This window comes from Manis javanica, chromosome 14 (genome assembly GCF_040802235.1).
Source record: "Manis javanica isolate MJ-LG chromosome 14, MJ_LKY, whole genome shotgun sequence".
NCBI classification, from domain to species: domain Eukaryota; kingdom Metazoa; phylum Chordata; class Mammalia; order Pholidota; family Manidae; genus Manis; species Manis javanica.
This window is the reverse complement of record NC_133169.1, coordinates 77,533,110-77,560,675: the sequence shown is the minus strand read 5'-3', so window position 1 is coordinate 77,560,675 and position 27,566 is coordinate 77,533,110. Positions and strand designations below refer to the sequence as shown.

General features: G+C 39.3%; 1 protein-coding gene across 2 annotated transcripts; it reads right to left on the bottom strand.

The window, feature by feature from the left end:
* Positions 1 to 231: 231 nt before the first annotated feature.
* On the bottom strand, positions 232 to 27,566 carry CCDC112 (coiled-coil domain containing 112). 2 transcript variants are annotated; one of them, XM_073221259.1, is made up of 10 exons: positions 27,312 to 27,566; positions 21,955 to 22,076; positions 18,319 to 18,440; positions 10,220 to 10,309; positions 7,733 to 7,808; positions 6,932 to 7,322; positions 3,467 to 3,880; positions 2,008 to 2,103; positions 1,156 to 1,274; positions 232 to 960 (listed from the first exon to the last, which is right to left on the bottom strand). In XM_073221259.1, the coding sequence occupies exons 1-10, from the start codon at positions 27,426 to 27,428 to the stop codon at positions 918 to 920; spliced, it is 1,590 nt and encodes a 529-aa protein (XP_073077360.1). In that variant the 5' UTR covers positions 27,429 to 27,566; the 3' UTR covers positions 232 to 917. The 2 variants fall into 2 exon arrangements, with proteins under 2 accessions (XP_073077360.1, XP_073077361.1); XM_073221260.1 differs by lacking the exon at positions 2,008 to 2,103.

Here is a 27,566-nt window from a genome sequence, read left to right as displayed (position 1 = left end):
ACTCTGAAAGTTTTAAGAAACAGGTTTCCTATATTTCTTATTTATATGGTACCTTTCCTATAACATGGGAACTACTTAAAGTAAGGAACTGAGATTCTATAATATCAAAAATTGAGTTAAATTGTGTTTTCATGTACAAAAGTGTGGACATTTTCAAATTAACACTTTTGACCAAATATTTTGAGGAAACAGAAGCAAAAAAAAAAAAGAGAACCGCATCAGCCAGGAAGGTGTGAAAGACACAAAGATTTTATAAATCTGTGAAGTCCAGAAAGGCTGAAGGCAAAGTTGGCACAGCTAAAGGAAACCAAAAAGATGGTATCGGTGATACAAATAAGAGGGTATATATGAGGTGAGAGGCATATTTTTAAAATAAATATTCTCTTTATAAAACAAAGCATGCTTCAAACAAATACAAAATATTTATTACACAAAAAAGTAATAACTGACAAACCACTAACTTGTTAAACTTAGAAAAAGTACTAACTCATTTCATAACAAAAAAAACCACAAAACTTTTTTATTATTCAAGCTAATTACTTCCAAGTTATAAATGTTACAAAATTTTGGGTTAAAAAAAGTTACTCTCTGCTTTTTCCAATTTATTTTGCTATGCAATGATGAAAGCAAAATATCTTTGAAATGTTCCAGGTACTTAAATGAAATAATGTGTGTAACATAAACTTATTAAAAAAACTTCTACATCAATAATAGGCCAAGATACATATCAAATCCCCTCTTAGTATAAACAGGAAATACTAGTACCAATGCCACATGGAACTCAATACCTGTCAATTCACATACAACACAATAACCAATCTCACTAGAATAATATTTAAAGAACATGGTTAGTCACTCTCTCCTTGTATAACTGAATATGCCAACATTCTCATCAGGTGAATACCAATTTCATGATCTCATATTCTTTTCTGAACTTGTTGTCTCCAGGTTGGAATAGCCCTAAGAAGAAGAGAAGATCAATGATAAATATAAAAGAAAAAAAATCCTGATTAAATGTTCACTTTTAAAAATGTATATAGATTTGCTTCAATTTTTTACCATAAAATATCATACACATTCAGAAATGGCATAGTATATAAAACATGCTATTATTAAATTATTATAAAGTGGATGCCCATTCTAAGTCCTTTTTACCTATGTGGGATATGTAGAAGTGGCCCAGAGCCTGTTGGACCTATCTTTTTGGTTCGTTCTTTCCAACCTTTGGTAGGTTTGTAAAGCCTAGAGGGATCTCTACTAACATTGTTTTCAACCTGTAATCAGAAATAAATTCCAGTTAATTTATATGAACTATTAAGTTTGTACTAGTAAGATACTAACAGAAAGCAGTTTTAAGAAACATACGTTCTAGAGCAGCTAAGCAGAAATACAACTGTTAATGACCTTTTCAGCAAATTTCTAATTACACTCCCACAACTAAAATAAGACTACATCATCCATGAATAAACTGTTAATTTAGTTTATTTTATTCTATTTCTCTTATTTTTTTATTTTTTCTATTTCAATTATGAGGGAAATGTAAGGCTGCAAAGTATGATAGTGATATAGTCAGACAATAAATTTGGGGTAGATAACCACCAGTAAGTCCCTTGTTTTGTCCATGAGAGTCATCAACATCTTTCATTCTGAAGAGTATTATCAGTGAGAGGAAGCAGTAAACATTGCTTACAGCTGCTGTAATTCTAAAATAAAGGCACACATAGAAAGCATGAAGAACAGAATAAAGAGTACGAAGGGAGAATTAATTTAGGATAAAAAAGCGAGATGCTCATAATGTGAAATGGTAGAACTCAGACAATAGTTACTTAAATTTTACTAAGCTGTGCTTTATAATGTGTAAATACATAAGTATGAAATTGGAAGGAGAGGATACAGAAATGGAGCTGGATTTCATAACGAAAATGGATTTTATATTTGTACCCTTACCAATCAAGGACTTAGGATAATAATAATAATAATAAATTAATTAATCTCAGTCCAGAGTACCTCTTCTTTTAATTTTGCCAGTCTCCTTTGTTTTTCTGCCTTTTCATCTTCCTTGGACTGTCTGTCCAGAATTTTCAGTTCAAGTTTATGTAAATCCTAAGGAAAATATGCCAACAACAAAAAAGAACACTTGTTTCAAAGTTTAGTTGCTCACAAATAAGATTAAACTACCTTAAGTATCAAACAACACTCCTTCAACTCCTTTTCCAACAAGGACTAAGAGTTTCATTTTCTCTGAATACATGTCATACACGCAATCCTTTCTGCATCACTTTCTTTTGGGTGTTCCTTATTTAATTTTATGGCTCAGTCTAAACTTTTCTTTTAATGGTTGACCTAAGTCCATTTCACTTACCAACATAGATATGACTGTTTTAAATCTCTTATATTTTCTGCTTTACAAGTTTTCTCTTTTTTCTAAGTTTTTAATTATGTGGCCTGCTTGTCCTTTTTTCAAGGTGGGAAGGCATAGGATCTTTTGTTGTTTAGGGGGATTTTTACATGTGGACTAAGAGAAATTCCATCAGGGTGCTTCTGTCTCTTGTTTTTCTGTATACTTTGCTTAGTTTTTGCTTTATGAATGTTGCTATGAATTCTGATGCATATAACAATTATATTCATAACAGCTATATCTCATTTGCACCCTTTCTCAATTTAAAGTTCCCTTGTCTTTATAACTAATTTTGGATTGAACTCCACTCTGTCTGGAAAGACTGAAATGTCTGATTAGCATTTTTCTTGTATGTATGTTTAAAATCACCTATAATCCTACCTTCTAGCAGTAGCCTTGATTCCCTTAAGTATATATTGAGTATCTACAAGGTACGACCTTTGGGCACCAGAGTGAACAAAAAGGACAAATCTCTGCCCTCCTGGAGCTCACATTATGGTGAGGAGACAGACTGTGAACAGGTAAGCAGCGCCAGCCACTCCGACAGAGAAGAAAAGACATGCATGGCCTGACCTGTGGCTACCTTTCCAGCCTCGCTGCCTGCTGGTTCCCATCTACCACTTGACGCCATAAGAATATGGAAGTGTTTACAGTTTCTCCCACAGATACACTGTTCCACTCCTCCAAGCTTCCATTCATGCTGTTCCCTTGCCAGGAAGATCTCCCTCCTCCTCCTTTCTTCTCCTTCAAGACTCAAATCCAGGATCACCTTCTGTCTGACACACATAGCTATGGTAAGCCTCCTTCCATATCCAAGAATATCCACTTCCAGAGCTCTGTCCACACTTCGGTTGCCACACTACCGTACTGAAGTCTCCCACTCGCACCCCACCTCTGCCATTAGACTACAATCTACTAGAAACTAGGCAGTGTGGCTTGCTCACTTCGGTATTACTAACACTGGGTACAGCCCGATACAAGAGGCAGTCAATTTTTGCTGAACTGGCTCTGGAAACCACATCTCCACGTGTAGCACTGGAACATTATTCAGGCAGCATATTTACTCACTCTTGCTTGAAATCTGGAAATTTCATCAGCAGCAGTTTTCCTTTTTTCTGCCTTTTCTGCCTTTTCCTTGATCTCCTTTTCAAGTCTCAAAAATTCTTCCTGTTCTTTCTTCTGCTGGGTGTAACTTTCTAGCAGCAATTTTAGTTTAAACTGGCGTTGGCGCTCTTTCTGCTGTTTTTTCTCTTTCTCTTCTTCTTCTTTTAACTGGGTAGCATATTTCATTGACATTTCTAGACTTCTCTGTTTTTTCCAAGCTTCAACTTCTAATTTCTGCTTCTTTCTTTGTTCTTCCTTTTGCTTTTGATTATCTTCTTGTTTATTATGAAAAAGCATAGGTGTGTTCTCAGCCTTTTCCTTTGACTTGAAAATCTCCTCCTTTTTTTGCTGTTTTTGGGTTTTCCAATTCCGAATAGACTAAATGATTTGAAAAGATAGTAAGACAAAAATGTTTTTAATATAACCAAAGGCACTTTAAAATACAACCTTAAATCCATCTGTCTAGAAAGAGTATTGATTGCAGGATGCTGCCTGCTTAGGTTTTAAAGTGGGATTTTTTTTTTTTTAACAAATGCAATTTCTTTTTTTTTTCACTTCTGTTTTTAAAAAAAATTAATGTATTTTTAAAGATACCAAACAATGGCTTATTCTTTTGGCCTTCCTCTTCCTCCCTCAATCCCCAGGTTCACAAGGAAGGTAGTTCATGAAGTATCCTCTTCCCATTACCTCCTTCATTTATGTTTTTTGGAAAACAGCCCCTTCCTCCATCACCTCACTTCTTCTAAATCCTCTTTTTGGGCTTAGAATGCCTCCAAGAGGACCTCTCTGGTCAAAATTCAGAAGAGGAACTGAAAGTGAGGTGGGGAGAGCATGGGCTCTGAAGCAATGCTATTTGAGACCAAATTTTACCTTTGCCATTTAGTAGACGTGACCTTGGATGAGTCACTGAACTGCTCTGTCCTCCTTTGGCTCATCTGTAAAGTGGTAGGCAACGCCTCACGACTAGGACTGTTGTGAAGACTAACTGAGTCAGTGTCGGCACATAGCGCTTCATAAGCGTTCTTAAAAAAGGGAAAATAGTTCCATTGCTTTATGTATGGATATGTCAAGATTATTTGAAATTCTAGCAGCCTTCTCTATGCCATAAAGAATACAGCCACTGAATTACTTTCCTCTCAAGGCAGAAAACTGTTTCTCCTTCTCTCGTCAGAGTATTATCATTCATTTGTTAAATAAATCCTTATGGTAAGTGTTACTATATACAAGGCAATGTGTTAGGAACCACAGATGATTCAAACACCACCACCACATGCCACTTGCACAGGGCTGCTCAAAGTGCCAGGCTGACAGCAATACCAGGAATTCCTGCCAGAATGAACACAGCACACTGCCTCCTTCAAGGAGCAAGTTTTCTATGAAAAGAGTCAACTGAACTACACGGTGTGCTTGCCGGGCAGCTGATCCTGGTGCGATTGCTTCATCTCCCTGGAGATCACCAACAGTCTGCAAACTAACCTCCAGTCCAGGGACCAAGTCTAAGCACCGTTCCAGGTGAGGTAAGATGTGTGCCTGAAAACCACGGTACAGAGCGTGCCATAGCTCCTCCCAGGAGAGGCACAAACAAAGTGCTCCTGAAATCCTAAAGGGGAGCAGGAAGCAGCGTCTGATCTGGGCTGGTTCCAACAGGCTGGCAGTGGAGGGGGAAAGGAAGACTGGAGGTTCCAGAAAGTCAGAGTAAGACCAGCAAGGGTGCTCAGGCCAGAAAGCTCAGGGCAGGTCTGAAAAGCAGTATCTTCATTTAGGCAAAACAGGACATATTACAGGATTTGGGAGATAAAAATGGTAAATTTCCTCCTCGACATCTTAAACTCAGTAGAGTTAAACTAGACTTCTGATGTTTCCTCCCAAACATTCCTCTTCTCCTCCAACATGTTCTCCTTAGGTGGCACCTCCATTTTCACACTCCACCGGCCTCCCCACTACACCCAACCAGACGTCAAGTATCAGGAAAGTGGGTGGCGGGGGACAAGAAGAGTGAGCTGTAAGCTAAGCAGTTCACTTGACAGGAAGCAGCACCATGTGTCCCCTTTCCCTAGAAGTGGCCCCTAAACGGCAGCCAGTGGTAGAATAACCTAGAGGGTTTGTTAAAATGCAGGTTGGTGGGCCCCGGCGTTAGGATTAGGCCTGGGTTGCGGCCTGTACATTCTAACGGGTTCCCAGGTGATCCTGACTTTGCTGGTCCACAGACCACTCTGCAGGTCCAGGGACCCCACGGTCCCAGAAAAAAAGCTCAAATAATTCTTAGTGGTTTGTTATTTTGAGTTTTTAAAAATGAGATATATTTTTAAATGTTCTTTTTAAGTCTCAAATGTCAATTTTCCTACATTCACTTACTTTGGAGGGAAACAACAGTGCACGCCAGCTATTTCCTCTAAAACTTTATTACTTATTAAAAATTAAAAACCAACTATCTTTTTCTAGAAGAAGTCTACAAAAAAAATGACTCTGACTTAGCCAATCTAAACCCATGGTTCTCAACCAGGGGACCAGGGGCCACATGACAATGGCTGGAGCCATTTTTGATAATCACAATCATGAGGGTGTTACTGGCATCTAAGTGGGTGGAAGCCAGGGACACTGCTAAATGTCTCTAAGGTGCAGGACAGACCCCATGGCAAATAATTTCCCAGCCCAAATAGTCAACAGTGCCGAGGCTGAGAAGCCCTGATCTAAACCAAAGCTAGAATAATATTTTGTGAAAATGGAGTTTTTTAGGTATTTGCTTAGAATTTACAGTTTCTCTTCTCAGGAGAGGCCATGATTTTTTTTTTTTTGAGAGGGCATCTCTCATATTTATTGATCAAATGGTTGTTAACAACAATAAAATTCAGTAACAATAAAAAACAGTAAAATGCTCAATGTACAATCATTAATCCATCTCAAGCCTAATTCTCGTCAGTCTCCAATCTTCTGAAGCATAACGAACAAGTTCTTACATGGTGAATGAGAGGCCACGATTTTGAGTCCTTCAAACAAAGCAATGAGGCTGAAGTTCCATGCCTCACAGAAACTTTTTAAGAGTCAAAGAGTTTTTTTCCACTGCCTCTTTATTTTCCATTACAAACAATGTGGCCTTTGCTGGTAAGACAACTTTTATCAAAAGCCTGAGTAGATCTGGATTTCCCACATTTCTGGTGGACCCAGAGGGTTCTGCCCACAATCAGAAGTTTTCTGGCACACTGTATTGTTTCTTAGTGTAAAATGTTTGGCCTTGAGGATGTCCAAGTGTAGTTTTACTAGATGTAAAATTACTCAGCCTCTCAGTGCCTTACTTTCCCCTTTGTAAGATGGGGGGAGACCATAAACATACCTCATGGGGTTGTCAAGTTAATGACACACATTAAAGGGTATAGCACAGTGCCTACAACACACAAATACACAAGTAACAGCCACTGTAACGATTATTACCTCTTTTTTCTTTTCTTCTAGGGCCAGAAATTTTTGATACCACTTTGCGTGCTGTTGAACTTCATTCTGTGTTCTTCCAGGAAGGTGTTCTAGAACTTCTCCCATAAATGTTGGCTTCCCTTTATGTTTGTTCCTCACTTTTACAAAATTCTGGTGATCATAATCATCCCAGCCCCCTTGTCGCCCTCCTGTTTGCTGAAGGAATTTTTCAAAATCTACCACTTCTTCTGGAAGAGAACCTGATGTTACTTTGCCAGCAGGAACTTTGCTTGACTTTGCTCTGAAAGTTTTCTCTGTTTCTGAGTTACCCAATGCCCATGAATCAATTTTTTTTGATATGGCACTCAACTCATGAGTCGTTGTTTTCTCTTCTTTAATGAGCTCTTCATATCTAAAAATTTTTAATAAAAGTTTGAATAATAAGATAGAAACCAATCCATATGAACCCTTCATTTCTTCCTCAAATATAATTGCTCCTGACTCTTTTCATGTCACCTTCTCCACTTAAAATTATCAACATTTATAAATCTAAGACTTAAAATTTTGAGTCTTCTAAGAAAAAAACACAATCTTCCAAGTTCTACTTGGGATTTTATATTGTTCAAATATAAATGACAATTCACTCTTAAACCTGAAAAGCAGTCTAAAACCTGAAACAAAACAAGAGAGGCATTATATTTCTTTTATGTAAGACTAATATTAAATACATAACAATAAAATGGTTTGTATACAACAACCTACTGGAGAATTACTGAAAAATAAAGGTCAATAATTCTATATTAAAATGAGTTTAAAACATACATCAATCTCTGCTCTTCCTTGAAAGTGTTAATTGCATTTTCAATTTCTTCCATCATTTCTCTGAGCTTTTCAACAACTGCAAAAAAAAAAAAAAAGACCATGGAAAAATATTGTCATATTTCAGCATGACTAAAAATTAAAATATTAGGAAAAAGTAGAATGTTAATTTGAAGACATTTCTACCTAATAGATAAGAAAACTATGCTCTTATAAAGTTAATTTTTAGGAATATATTTTTCTCTGATTATGGATATGTTCCTATGTAAACATACTATTAAATATTATTATGTCTTTCAAAAAAAATGTCATAGTACACATACTGTTTTCTGACAAGCAGTTTTTATTTAAGAAAATATGGTTTAAAAAATTGTGATCAGCTTTCCATATCAATATACATATGGCTAACTCATTCTTTTTATGGCTATACAGCATTTCATTGTCTAAATCTACCCTAATTCATCTAATTAATTATCCAATTAATTAACCTTTAAAGAGATGCAATTCTGTAGTATCTTTGCATATATATTTTGCATGCTCAAATACATATTTTTAGAGGCTGACTGATAAAACTTGAAATATGAAAAACAAACTAAAAAAGCATGTCTCCCACTTTACAAAATGCCAGATACTACAACACTATCCTTCAAAGAGGTTCTGCCAATTTAACAGTTCCTGAGAATACCCCTTCCCATGTACTTTGAACCATTTCTAAAATGAGAGGCAAAAATTTATCATCAATGATTTAATTGACATCTTCATAATCACTAATAAGCCTGAGCATTTTTCTATGTGTTTCGTATTTCTTTTGTCAGATCATGCACTTATAATCTCTATCTGCCTATTTTTCTATTAGGTTATTTACCTTTATTGCTCTAAAGTATAAGCACTCTTTATATATTATGGGTATTAGTTTTCTAAGTTATATACATATAGCTAATATTTCCTAATTTGTCTTTCAACTTTGCTTATGGGTAGAAGTTTTTTTTTAGGTAGTCAGTTATGTCTACTTTTGTCTTGATTTCTAATCTTTATCTTCCTTATAAACTACCATTATAAAAATGCTAACCCATGTTGTCATCTAGCACTTTTATGGTTTCACGTATTAATTTGGTGAACAATAATTACGGTATTCACATTAAACATTTGTGAGTGCTTCCTATGTTATCAGCAGTGCACAAGTCCTTCACGGGCAGTGCCTCACTTCATCTCCTCAGCAATGCATGAGTTAGGTCCCTGGATTTTCTCCATCCTACAGCTGCAGGAACGACAGCTCAGGGACATCAAGTAATTTACCTAAAATCACATAATCAATAAGTTACAGACCAAAGATTTGACCCAACATCTTCTGGAGTCTACAGTCCACGTGTCTTGAGCACTTAATGACACTGCTTAGATCCTTCAGGAATGACGTTGGTGTAAGCAGGGAGGGAAGGATACAATTTTGCTTTTTCCAAATGACTAGCATTTGTCCCAATATTATTTTACCTTTTCCTGTCCCTGAAATACAATTATTCCTAAAAGTAAATGAGGGAAAAACACTAGCCTAGGAATCAGGAAATCAATTTTTTTCCCTCTTCATTAGCTGAATCTGCACCCCTCTAAACCACAGATTCCACATCCTTGTAAGTGACACTATTATCTGCTTGGCCTGCTTCACAATTTATAAGGATTTGATAGCATTTTAAAAGCAGCAGCCCAGTTTGAAAAAGACAGATGCACCCCTATGTTTATCGCAGCACTATTCACAAATGCCAAGAAACAGAAGCAACCTAAGTGTCCGTCAGTAGATAAATGGATAAAGAAGATGTGGTACATATACACAATGGAATATTATTCAGCCTTAAGAAGATAACAAATCCTACCATTTGCAACAACATGGATGGAGCTAGAGGGTATTATGCTCAGTGAAATAAGCCAGGCGGAGAAAGACAAATACCAAATGATTTCACTCATATGTGGAGTATAAGAACAAAGAAAAACTGAAGGAACAAAACAGCAGCAGAATCGCAGAACCCAAGAATGGACTAACAGTTACCAAAGGGAAAGGGACTGGGGAGGATGGGTGGGAAGGGAGGGATAAGGGCGGGGAAAAAGAAAGAGGGCATTATGATTAGCATGTATAATGTAGGGGACACACAGTGAAGACACAGAGAAGTCAAGTAGTGATTCTACAGCATCTTACTACGCTGATGGACAGTGACTATAATGGGGTGTGTAGGGGGGACTAGGTGAAGGAGGGAGCCTAGTAAACACAATGTCCCTCATGTAATTGTAGATTAATGAAAAAAAACAAAAAAAAGTTAAACAACTACATAAACACCAAATATTACAGTTCTTCAGTGTATCTTTATTAATGCCTAACCAATAAAGAAGGGTTTAGCTCCATCAATGCCAAGCAGAAAAATTTATTAGGAAAGTGTAAGTTTTTTTAATGAAAAATGGAAAATACTAATTTATAAAGAAGAATATAAAATTAAATTTACTTACAATCAGGTGTAGGCTTTACATCTTTCAACTGATGCTGAAGTTTCTTTACATTGTTATGTATTTTGGCCAATTGCTGCTGGATTTTTGCTCCTATAAGGACAAAGTGTGTACTTTAAAATAACTGACAAAACACGATTACAATTCACTGTTCTAAACACAAGACTGATCACAATCATGTAGCAAAAGATAGACAAGAGCAATTAAATAATGAACGAACTATGCTTACTTGTAAGTAACCCACACACTTTAAGCATCCTTGCTTTAAATAAAGCATCTCTAATTTCCTCCAGTATTTAAAAACACAATGGGTTAAATCTTATTAGGCAAGGAAATGTCTTTTTTTTCCTTTAACTCTGTGGACACTGAGTTACTGGATACTGTTTTAAATACATGGAACAGTGGCTTGGGTTTAGTCCTGATTTGTTCTTTTAAAGTTTTTTCCTTTTCTTTTTAATTTATTATACTTCACAGAAATAGAATCTGATCTCAACTCTATTATTGGAATATCAAAACTATCTAACCAATATTAATTCCATGAACACTGAAAAACTTCCTAAAGAGAATTAATTTCATCTAACCAAATCCTCTAAGACAGGGGTCAGGATACCCACTGGGTCACTGCCACAGCCTTGAGGAGGTGCTCAGGTGCCAGCTGGGGATACGTGTGCTACCAGCTACCAAGCTCAGCCAAAGGACCACCTGAAGTGGAATGCTAGGCCCACGGCAGAGCCTGGGCCACAGATGAGGCTCTCAAAGACATGTGCAGATGTTCTCAATCAGCAGGACAAAGGCTGCATTCTCCTTTTACATACACGTTCTGAAGTAATAACCTTCCTTTAATGTTAAATTAAATTAGGTTAAAGTCCTATGTTCACATTCATACACATATATTCAAATAATAGTAACATTATTTACCATCTTTGGGTACTTTATGTGCCACCCTCCTTTTTTGCAACTTTTCCACAAATGATCATAAAGCACCAAAGTGCCCTGTCTGAAGTCCTTAAAAGCAATTACTTTAAAAAAAAAAGTTTACCTGAAGGCCTCGAACCAATGCCAATATAGCTATGTGACTTTGGTTTGTTCTATTTTTTATTAAAATTCATGAGTTCCATAAAGGCAGAAATCTATCCAGCGTATTTCATAGGGCATCATTCACTGTTGGAACTTGACATCAAGAAACTTCTCTAATTGCATCAAAAAGAATAAAATACCCAGGAATAAACCTAACCAAGGAAGTGAAAGACCTATACACTGAAAACTAAAGACACTCTTAACAGAAATTAAAGAGGATGGAATATAATAAATGGAAATTCATCCCATGCTCTTGGGTAGAAAGAATTAATATTGGCAAAATGGCCATCCTGACTAAAGCAATCTACAGATTCAATGCATTCCCTATCAAAATACCAATAGCATTCTTCAATGAACTGGAACAAATAGTTCTAAAATTCATATGGAACCACAAAAGACCCCAAATAGCTAAAGGAATCCTGAGAAGGAAGAATAAAGCATGGGGGAATCTTGGTTCCCAACTTCAAGCTCTACTACAAAGCCCCAGTAATCAAGACAATTTGGTACTGGCAAAAGAACAGAGCCACAGACCAGTGGAAGAAAACAGAGAGTCTAGATATTAACCCAAGCATACATGGTCAATTAATATACGATAAAGGAGCTGTGGATATACAATGGGGAAATGACAGCCTCTTCAACAGCTGGTGCTGGCAAAACTGAACAGCTACATGTAAGAGAATGAAACTGGATTACTGTCTAACTCCATACACAAAAGTAAACTCGAAATGGATGGAAGATCTGAATGTACATCATGAAACCATAAAACTCTTAGAAGAAAACATAGGCAAAACTCTCTTGAATATAAACATGAGCAACTTCTTCATGAACATATCTCCACGGGCAAGGGAAACAAAGCAAAAATGAACAAGTGGGATTATATCAATCTAAAAAGCTTCTGTACAGCAAAGGACACCATCAGTAGAACAAAAAGGCATCCTACAGTATGGGAGAATATATACATAAATGACAGATCCAATAACGGGTTGACATCCAAAATATACAAAGATGCTGTAGAATCACTACTTGTCTTCTCTGTGTTGTACAGCCCTCCCCGTGCCCCCTTCCTACATTATGTCTGCTAACAGTAATGCCCCTTTTTCCCCTTATCCCTCCCTTCCCACCCATCCTCCCCAGTCCCTTTCCCTTTGGTAACCGTTAGTCCATTCTTGGGTTCTGTGAGTTTGCTGCTGTTTTGTTCCTGTAGTTTTTTCTTTGTTCTTATACTCCACAGATGAGTGAAATCATTTGATACTTGTCTTTCTCTGCCTGGATTATTTCACTGAGCATAATACCCTCTAGCTCCATCCATGTGGTTGCAAATGGTAGGATTTGTTTTCTTCTTATGGCTGAGTAATAGTCCATTGTGTATATGTACCACATCTTCTTTATCCATTCATCCACTGATGGACACTTAGGTTGCTTCCATTTCTTGGCCATTGTAAATAGTGCTGTGATAAACATAGGGGTGCATATGCCTTTTTCAAACTGGGCTGCTGCATTCTTAGGGTAAATTCCTAGGAGTGGAATTCCTGGGTCAAACGGTATTTCTGTTTTGAGTTTTTTGAGGAAACTCCATACTGCTTTCCACAATGATTGAACTAATTTATGTTCCCACCAGCAGTATAGGAGGTCTCCCCTTTCTCTACATCCTCACCAACATTTGTTGTTTGTCTTTTGGATGGTGGCCATCCTTACTGGTTGAGGTGATATCTCATTGAGGTTTTAATTTGTATTTCTCTGATGATTAGCGATGAGGAGCATTTTTTCATGTGTCTGTTGGCCATCTGAATTTCTTCTTTGGAGAAGTGTCTGTTCAGATCCTCTGCCCATTTTTTAATTAGATTATTTGCTTTTTGTTTGTTGAGGTGCGTGAGCTTTTTATATATTTTGGATGTTAACCCTTTATCAGATTGGTCTATTTTCTTTAATGTGGTTTTATTTCCTCTGGTGACAGCTAGCCTTAGGAGCATTTCCATCTATAGCAGTCTCTCCAAAATACACTGTAGAGATGGTATGTGGGAGGTAAATTCTCTCAGGTTTCACTCATCTGGAAATTGTTTCATCTCTCGTTCAAATTTAAATGATAATCTTGACAGGTAGAGTGTTCTTGATTTGAGGCCCTTCTGTTTCATTGCATTAAATATAATATGCCACTCCCTTCTGGCCTGTAAGGTTTCTGTTGAGAAGTCTGATCATAGCCTGATGGGTTTTCCTTTGTACGTGATCTTCTTTCTATCTCTGGATGCTTTTAATATTCAGTCCTTATCCTTGATCTTTGCCATTTTAATGATTATATGTTTTAGTGTTGTCTTTCTTGGGACCCTTGTGTTGGCAGATCTGTGCATCTCTATGGCCTGAGATGCTATCTCTGTCCCCAGATTGGGGCAGTTTTTTAACAATTACTGCTTCAAAGATACTTTCTATCCCTTTTTCTCTCTCTTGTTCTTTTGGTACTCCTATAATGCAAATATTATTCTGTTTGGATTGGTCACACAGTTCTCTCAATATTCTTTCATTTCTAGAGATCCTTTTTTCTCTTTGTGCCTCAGCTTCTTTGTATTCCTGTTCTCTAATTTCTTTTTCGTTTACTGTCTCCTCTACTTCATCTAATCTGCTTTTAAATCTATCCATTGTATGTTTCATTTTGGATACTGTATTTTTCAAAGTTTGTATCTCATTCTTGAATTCTTCCCTGAGGTCTTGAATATTTTTCTGTAGCTCAGTGAGCATGTTTATGATTTTTTATTGAAATCTCTTTCAGGAAGTTTGGTAAGTTCAGTTTCACATGACCCTCTTTCTGGTGTTTGTGGGATTTTGGTTTGAACCAGGTGTCTTTGACATTTCATATTTGTAGGCGGTGCCCTCTAGTGCCCAGAAGCTCTACTTTCTGGATATGCTTAGCCTCTGAGTGAAAGCAGGCGTCACAGGCAAGCAGTGCTGGTGCCCTCTGGGAGGAAATAGCTCTTTCCTGCTTCCCGGCTGCAGTGCCTGTGTGTCCACTGCCAGGGCCTGTGAACCAAGTATGCACGGAGGAGCCTCTGTACTATGCACTTTCACCTGCCATAGGCGGGGCCGCCCTCTGGCTGGCCTGGAGCAATGACAGTGGCAGCCAGTTTGTAAGCCTGTGCCGGCAGGGAGGAAGGAGCAGCAGGCTGCATATCATAGTGGGGGGCCTTAGATATGCGTAGCCAGCCAGGGGGATGGAGTGCCTGAAGCTCCTGAAAGTTCCCAACCTGCTGGGCAGAGTGTGCCCGGACAATTTTGTCCACCTGTCCTTTCTCCTGAGCAGCAAGCTCTGTGCAATCCTTGCCCCTTTAGGAGCCCTCTTGCTGTTAGGAAGTCTCTCAGACTGCCCGCCTTTCTTTTGTCCTGGAGTGGCTGGTTGTGGGTACCTATTCTCCACAAGTGGCTGGAATCTCAGTCTCTCCAAGTATTCTGTCTCAGCTTTCCAACCCCACTATCTCTAGAGCACCATGTAATGTAGGTTCGCGCTGTCAAAGCTGATCTCCAGGGCTGGGTGTTCAGCAGTCCTAGGCCTCCACCCCCTCTCTGCTCCATTTCTCTTCCTCCCACTGGTGAGCTGGATTGGGGGAAGGGCTTGGGTCCCTCCAGATCACAGCTCTAGAACTTTACCCTTTTCCATGAGGTCTGCTGTGTTCCCCATGTGTAGGCAGTCTGCCGCAGCCTTCTTTCTTGTTGCTCTTTCAGGATTAGTTGTATTTGCTGTATTTTCATATTATATGTGGTTTTGGGAGGAGGTTTCCGTCTAACCTCTCACGCCACCATCTTTAAGCCTCTATCCTTGTGTAGATCTGTTAAATCCATCTGATCTAATGTATTGCTCAGTGCCTGTTTTCTTACTCATTTTCTGTCTGGTTAATCTGTCTATTGATATGAGTGGTGTATTAAAGTTTCCTAAAATGAATGAGTTGCAGCCTATTTATGCCCTTTAATTCTGTTAGTATTTGTTTTACATATTTAGGTGCTACTATGTTGGGTGCATAGATATTTATAATGGTTATATAGTCTTGTTGGACTGACCTCTGTATCATTATGTAATGTCCTTCTTTGTTAATTTCTTTGTTTTGAAGTCTATTTTGTCTGATATATGTATTACTACTCCTGCTTTATTCTCCCTATAATTTGCATGAAATATCTTTTTTTTTCCCTTCACTTTTAGTCTGTATATGTCTTTGTGTCTGAAGTGAGTCTCTTATAGGCAGCATAGAGATGGGTCTTATTTTTATTTATCCATTCTGACATTCTATGTCTTTTTATGGTGTTCAGGCCGTTTACATTTAAGGTGATTATTGATAGATATGTACTTATTGCCATTTTATTATTTGATTTTTTTTTCTGGTTGTTTTTATATCTCCTCTCTCTGTTCCTTTTTCCCTCTCTTATATACTTCTCTTGTTATTTGATGGATTTCTTTAGTGTTTTGATTGAATTTTTCTTTCTTTGATTTTTTTTGTGTGTGAATCTATTGTAGGGTTTAGTTTTGTGGTTACCTGTAGATACCCCAGCAGTTAACCTCACTGTAACTTAGTTCCTGCTTAAGTTTAATCTATAGCCAAAACCAATCTAAGAGAAAAGAACAAGAGGTGCTGCGTCTTGGAATTTGCTGTGAGTCATGAAGGACTGCAGACAATTCTCGTGATCCTTTCTGAGGCAAACCTGCCTTTGTGATCTGAAAAGAAGCCTCTGCTGAGATCGCTGTGGGAGGGTCTGCCCACTGCCTGTCCTATAAGTGATGGTGGGGCTGCAGGGTTAATGGGGTGGGTGGGGCTATTGTATGGCTCTGGGGCAGGGCAGGATGTGCAACACCAGTCTTGGACACCAGCAGGAAGGAAGGAGCTCTGGGGACTGGCTCCTGCAGGCATCTCTCCCATTAGGCTGTACTGGGGCAAGAAAGCTGGGGGAGTCTCCCTCTGCCTGCCAGGCAATAAACCTGATGCTCTGCTGAGCTGAGTGGGTTGGCTCCCGGCAGCATGCACAGGGAGGAGACTTGGGGCTGGACTGCCAGTAAGGGGGGTGGGGTGTCTGGGGCTCTGGAGAGTTCCTGATCTGTTGGGCTGAGGAAGGGCTGGAGACGTAGCCTCCACCTGCCCTTTCTCCTAAGGAGAGAGTTCCATCCAACCCTCCCACTGCTGGAAGGTCTTTCAAACTGCTGCCTCTGCTTTGGGTCTCAGGATTGGTGGAGCGTGCCTGTCCTCCACAAGTGGCTGGAGTCCCAGCCTCCCAGAGTGTTACCTGTCCCTGGAGTCCAGCCTTGCTAATCACCACAACCCAATGTACTGTGGGCTTATGCTCCTAGAGCAGATCTCCAGGGCCAAGTGTGCAGCACTCCTAGGCTCCTACCCACTCCCAGCTCTGTTCCTCTTTCTCCAGTCTGTAGGCTGGGGTGGGAAGAGGGCTTGGGTCCTGCCTGATCTCATCTCTGCCACTTTATCCTTTTCTCTGTGGGCTTCTCTTCTTCCCCAGGTGCAGGGGGGTCTGTTCTGCTGTCTTCAGGTTGTTTTCAGGTTTAGTTGTATTTACTGTATTTCCTTCTTTTATGGTTTCTGCCATGCCTTCCTACTCCACCATCTTTTTCTCCACCACTCTAAATGACCCTATTCTTAAGACAAAGCTTCCACGGAATTATTAGTCACCTGTATATATAATACCTCATACTGACCCTTACCTAAAGGGTCTCATAACACACTAAACCCTAAACCCTTAAGCAGGACTCCTCTCTGAGACTGCCCACCTTCCCACCTGAGTGTGTACTGTTTATTTAAATAAACTTTGTTGCTTAAATTCACTGAGCTTTGTCTCTGAATTTTTTGCAACATACACAAAAATGTGGGTGGCATCCATTGATGCCACAAGATCTCACTGGCATCCACCACTGGTGATGTTTCTGTCACTTTGCTATTTCTTTCATCTTTCTAGTCTTAAATGCAATTTTCTCCCTCCAGATGGGTAAGAAAGGGGCTGAGGGAACTTTGGAGTAGGGAGGGGCCTTGCACATTCCCACTGCCTGGGTGACCCCGATGGACTGCAGCCTACAGCCAATAGACCACACTCCTTAGCAGCCTGCCCAGAAGTCTTCTCTCCTTTGCTTTGGGAAGTTCTCAGAACATAAAATCACTCCATCCAATGTTCCGCAGCTCCCCCAAATTCAGGGGTGGTAGGGGCATAGTTCCCACACTCTATAGGTTCAAGTGGACACTGAATGCCAGGTGATCTGGCTGTAGGAGGCGGCAAGGGATTTACCATACACTTAGGAGTTCAATGAACTTTCCTTTTCTTCCTCTGTTCTTCTCTGCTCTCTACTGCCTGCACGGCTGCACAAATAAAAGAGCCTCTTTTTGTGGCACTACGCAACTCTGATGCTTGCTACTACTTCAGCTTTAATGATTTCCTTTCTTCCTTGCACTTGTTTGACCTGTTTGCAAGAACTGCACTGTCCCACGTCCATCCAGTTTGAGGTTTCACTCCAGGTAGGGCTGGCTGGCAACAGCAGTACAATTTATATATTTTCTCATATATTATTGTACTGGCTGCACAGACCACTCTCCTGAGGCAGAAATGGTAGGTTTTACATCACAGACAAGTAAACTTCTGTTTAAACAATTATTTGACTTAGCCACTTCATCCCACTACTAAGTACAGGTTCTGAATCTGTTGATATTTATGTCCACCGCTCAGCCAACAATCCCAGGTCTGGGATGAGCTAAGATCAGAGAGCCCAGGAATCAATTTCCATTTTTTTAAAGAAATTTTAATCGCATTAACTGGTTTGTCAATAAAAAAATAAACCCCTCTTTTTTCTATTAAACTGAAAGAAATATACTTAAAAAACAATCTAGTTAGAATCTAGTGACCTGACAAAATACACATTCCTAAAAGACAAACTTATTACCAACTAGAAAGCATTTTGATAGTGAATATAACACAATGTACAAAGACAAAGCATGAGGCGAAACCACAATTTTATATTACTCAATAGTTTTTAGTTTGTCATGAACTCAACTTACTTTCTGTTTTCCTGCTGTTAATCAATTTATTTTCCAATTCTTCCAGCATACTATGCTCCATTCTGAAGTCACTTTTTTGGTTGTAGAAGTGACTGTGTTTATCTTTTTCTATGTTAGTAACTCTTTAGGAAAAGAAACAAATGGTGTAAATATCATTTAAATATATTTTTAATGGTTTAAAATATAAAGTCATTCATTATAATTAGTCATTTATATTTGGATGAATTCATTTAAGGGGTCAAAACTCAATTACTTGGATTAATAAGAGAATGAATCAAAATAGAAAAGATTCAACTAAAATCACAAAAATTTGAATTGTTATTTAAATCATAGCACACCAGTTTTAGAAACTGCAGTCCTGGACTTGTTTTGAAAACACAATAGCCATTTGGCTATTAACTCCAACTCAGTCTCCCTGTGGCCTGAAAATGGCCCCATTGCTTAGGCTGTTTCAATAGGAGATACTGTTCACGTTGTAACCTGGGCCACAACACTTAAGCTCTCCGGGTAGGACCTTCCTCATTACCAAAATGTGAATATTAGCAGGGCTGTGATCAACATTATATGAAATAGTATATGTGAGAGTTCTTTATATAGTAAAAAAGTACTATGGAAATGCAAGTGATTAATATTATTAATAAAACTAAAACTTCAAGAGGCAAACACCATCTACAGAGACTGGGATGATTTTAGTATATTTGCTTCAAAGCCTTTTTTTTCTCATCTTTGCTTCTTGGATTTAGTCCACATACCAGTACTGAGTTCTAATGTTAGTTTGAGCCCTGGGGTCAAAGAAAACAAATACCATCAAGAAACTTTTAAGGTTAGACAAAAGAAATTTATTTTCTCAACACCTGTTTTCTTTCTCCCAGAAGGCAGAAATTAATATGGATTCTTCACCACTAATCCTGGATTAAATGAGTGGTGGACAATCTCTGACCACTGACATAATTTCATACAACCTGAAGTGTAACTATCTAAGGTACAGTTTTCCAATATTCTTTACTTTGCCACACATAGGGAACACTTTATTGATAAGATGCAGTGGGGTAAAAAGATGACACTGCCATAGGCCCTACTTGGCTGTCCCAAAGGCTGAGGAGATCATAACCTTGTAGGTGGGTTTGGGAGAGGAAGCAATGGATGGAATAAGAGATGTCAAATAGATTTCAGTGTACAAGTCAGTTCTAATGGATTGAGGATGGCTGGAGTCCTGTGCTGAGGACTCAGAAGCCCATATAGGCTTCAAATAGAAATGTCTGCCATGGAAAGTATACGCTATGACAGTAAATTATCTTGCCATTCCTGGATTAGAAATATTAACCTATAAAGCATCCAGAATGTACTAATGGAGACAAATTACCAAACCTATACAAAGATGCTCAACATTACCATAACAGCAGAAATGCACACTAACACTATACCACAATAACATTTACACGCCTGTCAGATAGGCAGAAAGTCACAAGTTTACATAGTATGTTCTGTTGCTGATACTGTCGGGAAGTAGGTCATCTCATACATTGTTGGTGGAACTGCAAATTGCCTGTGGAGAACAACTTAGCAATATTTATCACACCTGCAAATTTATATGCCTTAGACCAAGCATTTCTCCCTATAGCAATTTTTCCTGAAGACAAACTTACATATATGCAAAGTGACGTGGACTTACATAGATACCGCAATTAATTTCAGCATTCTTTGTTCAAACAAAAGACTAAATATAACCTAAATAACCATAGCTATGGGGCAGGTTAATTATGACACATTCACACCCTGGAATACAATGTAGCAGTATGTGTTCTCTTCTGATAGGGGAAGATCTCCAAGAACACTGTTTTTCTAATCAAAATTTTATGTGAAAGTATTAAGATACAACCAAAAGTAGAGAATAGTAAATTGACCAGCCAACCTTCCTTCTTTCTTCCCTCCCTTCCCCCCTTTCTTTTTTTTCTTTCCTTTCCTTTTTCTTTCATTCTTCCTTCCTTTCTCTCTCTCTCTTTCCTTCCTCCCTCCCTCTCTTTTTTTCTTTTTGCTTAAGTATTCTGACATAAATCCACTACATTATGTCATTTTTCATCTCTAGAGATTATGGATACTTGGCTTTAACTATAAGGCCATATCACGCCTGAAAAAATCAACAATTTCTTGGTATCTACGATATACTCTTAAGTTAAAACAAGATGCAGAATGGTGTGTGCAGTATGCTATCATTTATATAAAAAAGGAAAAATCTGAATATGTATTTTTACTTCCTTATAAGCACATAAAATATCTGTGGAAGTGGTTGTGTGAGAGGAGAGGAAGCGAGTGGCTGGAGTCAGGGGCGAAACAGAGACCTTTCACTGTGTACCCTTTGATATATATTGATTTAGACCATGTGAATATATTACCTATTCTGGAAATAAAACAGAATTATACTACAAATTGTGTTTGTTCTTTGCAGTCAATGAAAATTGTTGGACAGATACATTCTTCCACTGGATTTTTCTAATACTCTTTCAATTAGTTTTTTCAAAGCCTTGTAACAGGTGCAGAAAGCCTAATCAAAGCTGTAAACACATCCTTGGAGACAAAGTATCTATACTGGCATAATTGACTGGTTTGATAAATATATAGAGACACTGACCACTTGGTAGATTACCCTATCTAGAGAGAAACACAAACCAGAGCCTCTAACCTAAACTCCAATTCTATCTAAGGTAATGTACTTTGGAAGTCAAAGAAAGCAAAATTGTAATTCTCAAATTCTGAGTATTAAAAATATAAGTATTATATAAATGCAGTGAAAATGTAATCTCCAAAGCTATAGGGTGGTATAACTTGTCAAAATTCAAATTACATTTGAATCTTTTTTATTGCAGGATTTCTAAACAGAGAACTGCCACTGATTCTGGTTGAGACTGTTCCTCACAATAGGCTTCTTTTCTCTTGGCTTCTAGAGCAAACTATACTGTGAGATCCAACGCAGTTTTTAGAAAGCTCTCAACTGCAGGATAGGGTTGGGTGCTATGAGTTCTAATTCTTTTTATCATTCTTCACTGTATTTATCACATGGTGCTGCTGACAATGCTGAACACTCAGAAACTACCACTGGTTATTGAAAGAAAAAAAAATACACAAACAGTAAAAATGAAAATAAATGGCAATTTCTCAATTAGTTCAGCCATCATGTGCAGGATGGATATGAAAGGGGCAAAGACCAAAGGAGGGAGACCAATTAAAAGCCATTTCAAAAAAAATAACTTGAGGGTACAGACTTTTCGCTAACTATTCACACACTCAAAAATATTTACCTAGTGCTTCCCTGATTAATGAAAACACATTCAATCTGGTACTTGATATATGAGATCTAAAGAGATACCTGTTTATTTCCTTTGAAATACGCTGATTCAAAATGGCCAAAATAAATAAATAAAAATTGAAATAACTCTACTTAAAATTACCTTTATATTAAAGTCTATTATTGTTTGTCAGTTTCATACCTCCCACATTTCTTCTCTTTATATTTGAAAGACTAGCAACTAGAATTTTGTAGCTTAATGTGGGACTGGATAGGGTGGAGTAGAATTGATGTCTACTGTCTATAATAAAATGACTAATAATGTTATTTGAAGATAATGTTCTTATACTTACTGATTTTTTAATTTTTCTGCTGTGCGTATGAATTCTGCTTTCTTAGTCTGACTAGCTTTCTGCTTCCAGTTTTGAAGGTGAAAAGGACGAATACCCCCTGAAGCACCATAGCAGCCATCGTTCTGCACAGAGAACAAAAATTAATTTACTATCAATAATAAGTATTGTAAGAGATAAAGGTGGAAATGTTTTCAGAGATAAAATGTCAATAATGGAGTTTCTTGGAAGACGATTTTGTGGCCAACCTTACCTAATTTTTAAAAATACTTTCTGTGGAACAAGGAATATCTATCTTGAAATGTTAAATTATTGAGCAAGAAATGCTAAGTCTCCACGGATTTTTTACAGAAAGATCTAATTCATTCAGTCAGCTACTCAACAATGATGAGCCAGAAAAAATATGGTCCCGGCCTTCAAGGGAGGGAGGGTAAGAGATTTAAAAAGAGTAAACAAGTAACAACAAAAACCCAACTGCAATAAGCACTATTAAGTAAACATGCTGAGATGGAGATAATGGGGCAAAGGGTTGTTTTTCTCAGAAGGGCTGCAGAAGTTCTATTTGAGGGGATGACATTAATCAGGAAATGTCCTGAAATGTCCTAAAATTAAGTGACATAAGGTTGGAGAATAAGTGAGTCAAGGAAAAGTAATCACTCAATAGCCAAAGGCTGTAGCTAACCAGCAACTGTCATTCTTTAATGAAGTCATTTAAACAATTATCTAGAAGGTCCCCTGAACACTGCATCCCCTTGTGTGTGACCAGTGTCTGACCATCATCAACACCCAATCCAGGGGCCTTTTTTATGGACTGACCACCTATCCCCGGGCTTTTCCTGCTCCCCACTAGCCCACCTTCTTTGTCTGTAAGCAGTGTGAATTTAGAGAACTTTCTAGCCTTGAGACCCTTCCTTCATAAATGTGCCCGTTTCCTGAGTCTGGCAGATCAGTTGTTTCTGTTAACTGGCCTTGCTGCTGGTGAAGCAGAAACTTCCTGTTCCAAGACACAGTTCATTTTCTGGCTGCACCTGAGAAGTCTCAATAAACCGTTTTATTTCCAAGATCTCTCAGTCCTCTCTAGAGTTCTTCTCAACATTCAAGGAAGAATGCAGCCATCCAAGCCAAAAGCAGTGGGGAAGAGCATCCCAGGCAGAGGAACCAGAATGTGCAAAAGCAGAGAAGACCCCGGTAGTTCAAGCAGAGAAAAGGCAACTGTCACATGAAGTTAGTAAAGGAGGGGCGCTTGGTAGAAGACAAAAGCAGAGAGGCGTATCATACTGGCATTTTAAGTCACTTAGGGAGTTGGGATTTTACTAGATGTTTTTGAGCAGGGGAATGCCATGACACATTAAATTGTTAAAGAAACTTTTCTATGCTATTTCTTAAAGAATAAATTGATGGGAGGTGTGGGAGGAGGTGAAGCAAGACTGGAAGCAGAAGGACTGATGAAGTAGCTCATGCGGCCATCAGACAAGGCATGATGCTGTCTAGGACTACCGGGGTAATGTGCAGATTAAAAGAAGTAAAGGGACTAATTGCACTTTGGAGGTATAACCAAGAGGTACTATTGACAGACTGATGTCGGGGATGAGGGAAAAGGAAAACTAGGCTTTGCATTTCTAGGAGCAAGCAAGAATATAGTGAATTTAGGAAGTACTTTTCAAATGGATATCTAATTCACATACTACATTTTGTTTATCCATTCATCAGTTGATGGACAATTGGTTTATTTCCACTATCGGCCAATATGAATAATGCCAGTATGAGCATTTGTGTGCAAGTTTTGGTGTGAATATGTGTTTTCAATTGTCCTTGTACACCTGGTGGGGGAATTTCTGGATCACAAGGCGACCACAACTTCAGTGGGTTAAATGACATAAATTTATTCTATGTTTTTTCCCTACAATTAAGGTATTGATTTGTCCCAGACGTGTACCAGAAATAGGGCTCTGTCATCTGTCTTGTGACCTAGTCTAGTGAGCCTTGCTCTGATGGCCTAAATTTTAAAGCCCTTGGCTGCCTGTAAGAGTCCTTTAGTAGTTTTGTGTTCCTTCTGGAGGCTTGAGAGGAGAATCTACTTCCTTACTTTTCTCAGTTTTTAGAAGTCACCTTCATTCCTTGGCTTATGGGCCTTTCCTCACATCACTTGATCCCCCTGGCTTCCACCGTCACATCTCTTACCTACTGTTGGCTCTGATCTTTCTGCTGTCCTCTTAGAATGACCTTTGTGACTACAGTGGACCCACCCAGATAATCCAGGATAATCTCCCCATCTCAAGATGCTTAATTAAATCACACCTACAAAGTCCCTTATACCAAGTAAGGTCACAGAGTCAAAGGTACTGGGGATCAGAATGTGAATATCTTTGGGGCCATCATTCAACCTACCACATCTGGACAGAGATACAACCTGATGCAGGTGTATGATCTAGAGGAAATCCATTTTGAGAAATCATTTAGAGTCAGCGAAGGAATGTAGTTATTACTAAAGGACGCTTGCAGGCAGCCAAGGGCCTTAAAATGTAGGCCATCAGAGTGAGGCTCACTAGACTAGGTCACAAGACAGGTGACAGAGCCCTATTCCTGGTACAAATCTAGGACATGCATTATTTGGAGATATTTCAAGAAAGTCATAATTCAACAATTAAAATGATCAACAGGGAAATGGCATTTGAGAGGAAGATAAAGAGATTTGCGGACTTCAGTCTTAGAAGGTAATGGTGAGGGTGCTTATGATCAAATATACAAATATTAAAAAACAGATGGGGTACACTATTACTTTTCATAATGGGTTAAGAAATGTGTGGGATCCCACGCTCTAAGGAGAACTGTAGAATAAAACAATATAAAATGCCTCCAAAATAACTTAAGGGAATTGTATGGACTAAATTATGTCCTCCAAAAATTCACATGTTGAAGCCCCAGCTCCCTTTGGTGATTGGGCCTTTCAGGAGGTAATTAAGGTTCAATGAAGTCAGAAGTCATAAGGGTGAGTTTCTAATCCAATAGAACCCATCCTCAGAAGAGGAAGACACCAGAGTTTTCACTCGCTCGCTCGCTCACTCGCTCTCTCTGCCTGTGTGCAGAGAAAAGGCTATGAGAGCCCGTAGGAAGGTGGCTTCTACAAGCTAGGAAGAGAGGTCACAGCGGACACCAACCCTGATGGCACTGATCTTGATCTTCCAGTTCCAGAACTGTGAAAAAATAGATTGCTGCTGTTTAAGCTCCCAATCTGTGGTATTTTGTTATGGAAGCCCTAACAGACTAATACAGGAATTTCAGATATTTTGGTGGACATCTTTCATATCATTTATTTCTTCTCAAGAAAACATTAGTTTCACTGTCAGAGTCAGTAGGAACATTCATTCATTTAATCCTACGACAAATACTCAAGTGCAATGTTAGACCACAGAATTTGAGTGTATAGGCACGTTAAGTGGTATGCTGACCAAAATACAGAAGAGATAGATAACACAGTTAAATGCCTCAAAAGCCTCACAATATGGTACAGCTCTTTTCCAATTATTCTTTTAAAGCCCAAACACCCTTGAGGAATTCAGCCCCATTACTGCTGTGATTATTAACTGTGAGGCTCCGCCTTCCCTGCAGTGGCGAGAAAGCATGCGGCGGGGTGTTTCAGTATCAGCGCTAACCACTAACATTTTGGACCAGATAACGTTTGTTGGGGGAGCTGTCCTTTGGCCCCTACCCACTAGATGCTAGGAGCGCACACAATCCTCCCCTGCGTCAGGACAACCAAAAATGTCTCCAGACATGCTAAATGTTGGGAACAGAGAAAATAGTTGAAAGAGCTCCACAGGTGATTCTGATCTAACCCCTGGAAAGGCAAATTTCTGAGAATCACTGTAGCGGAGTGTTAGGCAACTTGTGAAAATGCAAGTCAGGAGGTAAAACATAGTTATAAGAATTTAGAGAAGAAATCACTTTGAACTAGAGTAAGCCAGAGAGGTTTCATGCAGAAAGCCAGCAAGATGGCTGATACATCATTAATGTACTAATACATTCATACCTCAAGATGGAGCATACATTTAAAATATTTTAAAATTATAAACAAATACTTTATACATTATACTTTTTAATATATTTTTCCTGAGACATGTAGGCCAGAGTTAGAATAATAAAGAGAATTATAGAGGATGTGAGAAAATTTGCCTGAGGTGAAATTTCTGAACTTATACAAGTAAGGACACAAAACCACTATATTTCCTTAAATGAAGAAAAAGATGGAACCTGTCCTCAGCTCACAACAGCCTTGCTTCAGGTTTGGACTGATCTACAAATATTTAGTGAATGCCTAGTATGTTCCACAACGAAAGAGACACAGTTCTTACAGCTGCAATTACAATGGAGAACTAAACTTCCAAAAGTTTCTGCCCTTCTAGAGCTTACATTCCCATGGAGGTGACGGTGGGGGGTGGAGAAAGACAATTAAAAAAATACATAGAAAATATGTAATACATCAGATGGTTTTAAGTGCTATGGAGAAAAATAAAACCAGAAAAGGGGACACGGTGTGCTGGGTAAGTGGATTCAGTTTGGAGAGGTTATGAAAGATCACTGAGCTGAAGGCATTTGAACATTTACCTGAAGCAGGTGACAGTGCTGGCCATGGGACCATCAGAGAAGGGCATTCCGAGCAGAGGGAATAGCAATTACAAAGCTACTCAAGTAGAATACACAGCAATTGTCCATGCTTTGGGTGCAGGCTTGAGAGAATGAGAGGACTCCGAGTCTTTGGCTTAAGCAACTGGACCAACAATTCTCCTTGAGAATCCTACGGTCCTCACTGCAGAGAACGGAGTCCTAAGTGGATCTTTGGAAACACATCTGCCTCGGACCACCCCATATTTATTTCTTTTTGTGTTCCCAGCGTAGTTACAATAATAGAGCAGCCACCAATTACTGGGCATCGAATCTCTCTCCAACCAAGCACTATGCCAGAGGCTTCCCAGACACAGAATCTACCGCTGGAGAAGGTGCACGTTACCAGTTCCAATTGTTAGAGAAGAAACCGAGTCGCAAAGAGGCTATGTTCCTATCGCACGGAAAGGTGGCGGTAGAGCCAGGGTTTCCACCCCGCTCTTCTCGACTCCGAAACCACATGGAGCTGGCTCTGTAAAAGCAGTTAAACGTCTGTACAGGCCAACAAAGCTCAACACACCCGGCGTGTGCCAGGCCTGGAGCACAGGGAGGCAAGCCCCGCGTCTCCAGCCTCTGGTACTGCACGGCAGAGGACACCTGTTCAGCAAGGCCCGGGAACCCGGTCCCGCCTCCGGAGCCTGCAGCTCCCTCGGGCCCATGACCGCCACCCGCGAGGCTCCGGGGCCTCCTCCATTTACCGGTTGCAGCACCGGCGCTGCTCCCACGCTGGTCCCGGTGGCCGCGCCCGCCCCCGCCACAGCCCCGGCTACTGCGGTGGCAGCCGCCGCCACCACGACCGTCGTCAGGGCGGCCATCTTTCCCCTCCGAGCCGCCCGGGCTGCAGCTGCCACCCAGGCCTGGGGTTTCGGGCCGCAGAGGCTCTGGGAACGGTTCCCGAAGCGGCTGGGCTCGGCGGGGCTGCAGCGCACGGCCGGGATGCGAGGCGGGGCCGG